Source organism: Amblyraja radiata, chromosome 10 (assembly GCF_010909765.2).
Source record: "Amblyraja radiata isolate CabotCenter1 chromosome 10, sAmbRad1.1.pri, whole genome shotgun sequence".
NCBI classification, from domain to species: domain Eukaryota; kingdom Metazoa; phylum Chordata; class Chondrichthyes; order Rajiformes; family Rajidae; genus Amblyraja; species Amblyraja radiata.
The window spans coordinates 17,705,545-17,713,743 of NC_045965.1; the positions used below are offsets into that span (position 1 = coordinate 17,705,545).

At 41.9% G+C, this 8,199-nt stretch overlaps 1 protein-coding gene across 1 annotated transcript; it reads left to right on the forward strand.

Moving 5' to 3' along the window:
* The first annotated feature begins 408 nt into the window (after positions 1–408).
* On the forward strand, positions 409–7,574 carry ptgs2 (prostaglandin-endoperoxide synthase 2). Its single transcript, XM_033028208.1, has 10 exons — positions 409–526; positions 1,152–1,268; positions 1,543–1,686; positions 2,452–2,595; positions 3,512–3,693; positions 4,568–4,651; positions 4,801–5,047; positions 5,258–5,544; positions 5,826–5,973; positions 6,800–7,574. Exons 1-10 carry the CDS (start codon positions 424–426, stop codon positions 7,201–7,203), a joined length of 1,860 nt encoding a protein of 619 aa, XP_032884099.1. The 5' UTR covers positions 409–423; the 3' UTR covers positions 7,204–7,574.
* Positions 7,575–8,199: the final 625 nt, after the last annotated feature.

The following is an 8,199-nucleotide window of genomic DNA, read 5'->3' on the forward strand; positions in this document are numbered from 1 at the left end:
GTTTCGGGTCGAGACCCTTCTTCAAACACATAACTCCTTCTTGACTGAAGTAGGGTCTCGACCCGAAACGTCACCCATTCCTTCTCTCCAGAGATGCTGCCTGTCCCATTGAGTTACTCCAGCATTTTGTGTCTATCTTCGATTTAAACCAGCATTTGCAGTAACTTCCTACACACACACACACATATATATATATAGTAACTTTTAAGGATGGCAGTAGGAAATTTTCCGTTTACACCTCATTGTAATTTCAACGGCGGAAGCAGGTTGAATATGGGAGGGTGGGTGGGGGGATAGTTGGTGACCCCAGGGCTACGGCACCAGTCGCTGCCCACCGACGTACAGGCGCGATGATGCGGGCGGGCGGGCTCTGGGATCGCGTCATCCTCACTGAGTCACGCCTGGAGAGTTAAATAAGGGGAGATGAACGCTGTTAAGCAGAACAGAAGCACAATGTCTGGGAACTACGGCGCTGTATTGGCGGCACTGCTCCTCCTCGCCGGCATAATCTCCCTCGGCAGAGCAGGTAAGGCTGAGCTCCGAACCGGAGCCTCTTCACCCTCAGTCGGCAGGTTTGCCACTTTGTACGCGAAATGCAGGGATTGTTGTTGCTTTGTTTCTGTTTTTGTAAACTTCAGAGAGTGGTCTTGGAGGGAGAAATAGTCCAGGTGAGGATTAGGGCAGTGGTGGTGGAGAAAAGGGGAGGGGGGAGGGTCGTTAGAGGTGAGTTTGCCGTAGAATTCTTGCCCGGGCTGTACTTTCGAAGTGGGATAGACATAACATGCTGGAATAACTCAGCGGGACAGGCGGCATCTCTGGAGAGAAGGAATAGAAACATAGAAAATAGTTGCATGAGTAGGCCATTCGGCCTTTCGAGCCAGCACCGCCATTCAATATGATAATGGCTGATCATCCAAAATCAGTACCCCGTTCCTGCTCTTTCCCCATATATCCCTTGATTCCCTTAGCCCTAAGAGCTAAGTTTAACTCTCTCTTGAATGGGTGACTTTTTGGGTCGAGACCCTTCTTCAGATTTGTTGGGGTCGGCTGTAGTTCGACTAGGGAACTTGTAACAAACACAGACCTACCTGCTCGGGATCGCATGTCAATGACTTCCGTGTCTCACCTTGCTCCGTGCCCTTCCTCCACAGCCAACTCCTGCTGCTCCAACCCGTGCCAGAACCGAGGTGTGTGCAGCACGGTGGGGTTCGAGGACTACGAATGCGACTGCACACGGACCGGCTTTTACGGGAGGAACTGCAGCACACGTAAGTGAAACTGTCTTCCCAGCCACAGTTCACCTTGCATTTCCCCCCTTCACTGCACCGAACGCCGACCAGTTTACCAAATGCCTTTGATAGACACAAAATGCTGGAGTAACTCACCAGGAAAGGCAGTGTCTCTGGATAGAGGGAACCACCTTCTATCCCGAGATGCTGCCTGTCCCGCCGAGCATTCCCAGCATTTTGTGTCTATCTTGGGAGTAAACCAGCATTTGGATTTCCTTCCTAACAAATGCATCTTCCCTCTCCTCACACACAGCCGAATTCTGGACCTGGGTGAAACTCAGCCTGAAACCCACCCCCAACACCGTCCACCACATCCTGACCCACTACCATGGGGTATGGGACATTGTCAATCAGATCTCCTTCCTGAGGGACCGCATCATGCGATACGTCTTGACATGTAAGTAGGACTTTAATTTGCGATACCCAGACCGATCGTAACGCGATATTATTATATGTAGGCAGCGAATGTATTTAAGGTGCGTTGGACTGCATTAATAATGAAACTGGGCAGTTATTTATTGGAGACAGACACAGAGTGCTGGAGTAACTCAGCGGGTCAGGCAGCATCCCTGGGGGGGGGGGGAAAGAATGGGTGATATTTCGGGTGGAGACCCTTCTTCAGACTGATTGTAGGGACGGGAGGGGGTGAGAAAGCAGGGAAAAAAGGGAGAGACGGGACAAAGTGCGACAGGAAATGGGTAAGCAGGGGTGAGGGAGGTTTATGACAGGCAGAGGTGTGAGGCAGTTTAGAAGAGTTGCAGATTGTGAAGCAACGGGGCAGGAAAGTAGGGGGAGGGAGTTATGGAGGGTGAAATAATCCAGGTGGGGCACAGGGCAGGAGTGGTGGAGAAAAGGGACAGGGAGGGATTTGTGGCAGCGAGCTGGTTAGAGGTTAGTTAGGGACTGGGTGAGAATTCCTACTGGTTTAAAGACGGGTAAAGACCTAGGAATGCTTAACCTGTACAACCAAAAAAAAATAGGGAAGTTAACAAAACTGAGTGATTTTGCCAGAAGTAGGAACAAACCAGAAAATATTAAGATTTCGGATGTTGCTAAATAGCTATTTATTTCTTCTGTAATTTTTCAAGTGATTACTTACTTGCATGTTATTTGCAGCCAACATTCGCAATGCTTATAAGATTTTTTTCTCTCCTCAAAACAGCCAGGTCTCATTTGATTGATAGTCCCCCTACCTACAATTCAAAATACAACTATAAGAGTTGGGAAGCCTATGCCAATATCTCCTACTACACCAGAAATCTTCCCCCAACTAATGAAGACTGCCCAACACCAATGGGAGTAGTTGGTAAGTTACTAATATAGTTACCCTCATGTACCCTCACTGCCTAGTGAAGCACCTTCTCCCACCACCTGAGCAATATGACTATTTCTGCTCCTGTTTGTTAGGTTCTAGTATTTACATGTTTTCAGCCTTATACATTATAAGGCTAATATTGAAGTAAAAAATTATAAGTAGTGATGTAATCTTACAATTCCACATTAATGTAATTGCTGCTTTAGCATAATGGAGTGGACTTTTTTTTTATTGATTAAGCCGAGGCATCTTCTTCAAACCGATTATTTGTGGAGGCAATCTATGTGCAGGAGAATGAGTTTCACTGAGACTAGAATATGGGAGCAAATAATTGGATCAGTTAATTGTTGCCAGTATCTAATTTGCATTCCCAACTTATTTCTTGATACCTTGTTTAGTGTTTTTGGAAGAGAGATATTGAGCACCAAAAATAGTATCACTCTGCCCATATTTTCAAGAATGAGCACATGTAATTTCTGTCTTCCCGCTGATAGTGTGCTTATCACCCAACTCTCTTGCCAAGCTATTTTACCAAATTTTGACTGAAAATCCTCCTGTGAAGCACCTTGCTGCATTATGTCTGCCATAAAAATAGAATTGTTGGTGAACTGTTGCTGCAAAATTGTCCTCCACTAGCGACTTCATCTGTTGAAATAACCAGATGGAAAAAATGCCTGCCCCATGAATTTAACATGCAGTTAATCAGTGGGAATCTGCTGTTGCTTACTTTTAAATTTCCATTTCTTGTGACTAGAAATACTGACCAGAATGATGCTACCTCCCTCAGTATTCTCCCCTTCAGGCAATCCACTGATACATTCCATTACTTGAGGTATGGAAGGAATGTCACCACCTTACTTGGACTTGATTACATTTTACAGATATGCATTTCTGCTTTTTTTCACAGGAAAGAAAACACTGCCCGACCCCCAGTATCTAGCAGAAAGATTCCTACTGAGGAAGACATTTGTGCCTGATCCCCAAAAGACCAATTTGATGTTTGCCTTCTTTGCTCAACATTTTACTCATCAATTCTTTAAGACAGACGAGAGCCGAGGTCCAGAATTCACAAAGGGATTGGGACATGGCGTAAGTACAAATCTTTAACTCAACTGGTTTTCAAGAATGGTTCTGAATAAAATAATCCATCATTCTACTTGAGTAATATAAATTGGAATTTCATGTTAAAAACATTACGGCACTAAATTTAAAATTCGAACATAAGAAACTGGCAAGTGTAGGCCAATCAACCCTTTGATTCACCAATCAATAGGATCATGACTGATCCAATCTTGGCCTCATCACCACCTTCTAGCTCCTCGATTCTCTTGTAGTAAATATTTGTCAATCACCATCATGTATGTTTTTAATGGCGTGGCTCACAGCTCTCTGAATAATCCTAGAGATTCACTAACGAGTGAAGAAATTGCTCCTCAACCATATCTGGAAGGAGTGATCCCTTATTCTGAAACTGTGCTTCCTAATTCTAAACACACTGCTGGTGGAAACATCCCCTCAGCAACGATCTTGCTCCTCTCCACAGAATATTACATCTTCCAATCGCCTCTCAATCTTCTTACTTTGACTAGAGTACACACAATCTCTTCACCCGACTCAGTAACATTGATTAGATATAGCTGATGTCCCAGCACTGAACTTTGTGGTATTCCACCAGCTCTGACTACCAATGCCAAAATGACCCAGTTATCTCAACTCTGTTTTCTGTTAGTTAACAGCTCCCCTATTCATACAAAAATTTACGCATAACCTTATATGCTCTTGTACAGTAACCTTCTATGTGGCATCTAACTGAATACCTTCTGGAAATTACTGTTTCAATTTTATTCACAAAGTTTGTGACCTCCTCTAATAACTCTCGCAGTTTTACCTTTGAGAACCAATGTTGACTCTGCTTGATTTGTTTCATTGTGTAGTAATGGTTTACACTCTTTCCATTTCACAGGTTGACCTGAGTAATGTTTACGGAGAAACGTTGGATCGACAGCATCAGTTGAGACTGTTTACAGATGGAAAGCTCAAGTATCAGGTGGGTTTTAGCCTGTGTTTGTTACAGCATATTGTTATAGGACCATCGTACCTGCCTGTTCAGTGTCTGTGTACTTTTAGTGTTTTTGTTTTGGAGTATTTGGATGCAGCTCAAGAGAAATTTTAACGAATGTGCAATATTTCCTGCAGATTGTAAATGGAGACGTCTATCCTCCCACCGTCAAAGATGCACCTGTAAAGATGATCTACCCTCCTCATGTCCCAGAACACTTGCAGTTTGCAGTGGGACAGGAATTCTTTGGCCTGGTCCCAGGTTTGATGATGTATGCAACAATCTGGTTGCGGGAACATAACCGAGTCTGCGATGTTTTAAAAGTGGAGCATCCTGAATGGGACGATGAACGGCTTTTCCAGACTACCAGACTGATATTAATTGGTAAGTGCACTTGTCATGCTCAACCTACCCCCAGAAAAGCTTTGTGCATGGGCTAAACATTATAAAGGCTATCAATGGATGTCCCAGAGTGGAGGTGGGGGAAAAGGGGGAAATGCTATATAATATTTGTTCTATTTGAACTAAATAAAGTTTCTTGGTGAAAACGCTGTTTTTAAATAAATACTCAAACTATTTTATTGACTCTGACAGGAGAGACGATCAAAATTGTGATTGAGGATTACGTGCAGCATCTGAGTGGTTATCACTTCAAGTTGAAATTTGACCCAGAGTTGCTCTTCAACCAGCAGTTCCAATATAGTAACCGGATTGCATCTGAGTTTAACACTCTCTATCACTGGCACCCCTTGATGCCTGATACCTTCAATATCGAGGACAGAGAGTACAGCTACAACCAATTCCTCTTCAATAACTCAGTGCTGCTGCAGCATGGTATCCCCAACATGGTGGCTTCATTCACTAAGCAAATTGCTGGCAGGGTAAGATTCAGCTTATTTTCAGTCTGCTTCATAATGGTGTAAAAATCAGGAATTAATTTCTTTGCAATGCTGCGTATCTAATGGATGTGTGATTAAAATTAATGATGAATGGCTTTGTTGCATCATTTAAACTCTCTAGATCAGTGGTCATAGCGACTTTACCAAATGTTCCTTTGTTAGAAAGAATGGTCAGTTATAATTAAAATAAAATATTTGCATAATTAAACAGTGAAATCACTGAGTTCATGACTTGCAAATTAATTATCCTGGTCTTCCTATAGGTTGCTGGAGGCAGAAATCTGAATGCAGCATTGATGTACGTGGCTATTTCCACCATTAAACATAGTCGACAGATGCGATACAAATCTCTGAATGAGTACAGAAAACGCTTTTCATTAAAGCCCTATGGATCTTTTGAAGAGCTCACAGGTAAGACCCGTACATTGAAGTTCATTGATATTTTGTACTATTCAAGACATTTAGCTGTAGGAAAAATGGGAGATTGTGAAAGTAAGGATATGCTTTCACTCTGAAATTCAGCCCAGATTCGGGTTGAAAATATCCCGGCTATTGAGCAGATGGCTCTTACATAGACCATTATCAAGCAATTTTATCTCATTTTATATTTATGACCATAACCCTGTACTATTTAGTTCTGAATAGGCTGTATTTTATCGGATGACTATTAAAGGAAATGTAAATATTAATACTGCAATAAGGCTTGGTCTTAAAATTGGGAGATAAATTATATTGTTGGAGTTTCCATTTGCTACTCCTGCTATATCTTAGAATTACAATTGGAAAGATATTCCACCGTCACTGTTGACATCACCTTTATTGTAGATGAAGCAAAATTCAGTTAAGAAGACAATTGTTTGGAGTAATGTGTATCGCACCTAATGCTTAATAATCTAAAGTTTATTAATGAAGGCAACGATTTGTGGTTTGTTGATTTGGGAGAGGAGTCTTTACAATTTTTGGAAGGTTGGGCCTCATTAGGAGGCTAGAACTATTTATTGTCTTTCCTCTACTCTTCCCCCTCGCTCACCTTTAATTGTGGATCAAAACAATTCTGCAGTGTATGGTACAACTATCCAGAAAGCTAGTAATTTAGAGAAAGTTATGTGATGATTAGAAAGTTGTTATTTATATTGTGAAAGAAAATTTGTGCATTTTTTCCATATGCATTAAAAGACGGTTAAGATGAATAGTATTTGTACTGTATTATAATATCTTATTACAATATTTATTACAGGAGAACAGGAAATGGCAGCTGAACTGAAAGAACTCTATGGGGATATTGATGCAATGGAGATGTATCCTGGTTTGATGATAGAAAAACCAAGACCTGAAGCCATATTTGGAGAAACAATGGTCGAGCTGGGAGCTCCCTTCTCTTTGAAGGGTTTGATGGGAAATGCTATTTGTTCCCCAGAATATTGGAAACCTAGCACCTTTGGTGGCAAAGTTGGCTTTGAAATTATAAACACTGCATCACTCAGCAAATTGGTCTGCAACAATGTTAGAAGTCCATGTCCAATTGTTTCATTTAGTGTTCCTCAGTCTGTCCCGAGCAAAGCAGGCTCCATCAGCTCCACATCTCCCAGTCATGACGTTAATCCTCATGCACTCTTGAAAGAACAGTCTACAGAACTTTAAGTTTGTTTTTATTAACTCAGCATATTATTAAAATATTACCAGCATTTTGATAACGGTGCTACAATTGATCTTGGTGGGAAAAGAACTATCGGTCTGGGTTTATGCTCTTGTTTGTTTTGACTCGCTGTCATTGAATGTATTTGTCCACGAATTGGTAGAGAGAGGGTCAGGCTTACGGGTGACATCTCCATCTGCTGCGGAAGTGTTTCGCCAATACACAGTACTGAAACCCTCATATGAATAAAACCTACGTTAGTGAGTTACTGAGAGGTAACCAGTATCCTCGAAATAAGTTAATTAATCCAGGTGGAGTAAACCATTGGCACTAGAAATTGGACAAAGACAGTACAAGGTCATACATATTGTATTGACATCCCCCCCCCCCCCCCCCCCCCCCCCCCAATGTACATTTATGTCCTCTTTATCCTGTTTTTATTGTGCTTTGTTGACATTTGAGACTGAGTCTCTGATATAACAAAGTATGTACTATTTTATTATTTTTTAGTGATGCTGCATTTATTAGTTATATCCTGAGAAAATAATCAAAATCATTTCAGGGGATTGTTATTTTGAGGATCTTAAGGTTTTTAGTAAGAGTAGAAGAGTGGAAGTTAAAACAATTAGATGCCCCCCCTTGTCTCTACGACTGAAACAATGGCCTGGTGCTGTTTGTTCAGTTCAATGTCAAGGGGTGGGAGATTGCAACCTTCACGTGGTCTGCCCTGTTTCGACTAATGGAATCAACCTGGTGTGCAGAATCAAATAAGATCAAATAGAACAAGTTGTCCTACAACTTCAGGCATTGCACCCCATATGCACGAAGAAGAGTCAATGTCAATGTCATTTCCATCCCTGAGTATACCCGCAGAGTTGGATGCCTGAGGATAGCATTAGATTTTCTTGTGTCACTTTCCAGAGCTGTGTAACTGATGAAAAATCACTCCCGTAGTTCATATGGGGATGTTGCCACTTTTGCATGGCCACTTCGGTATGACC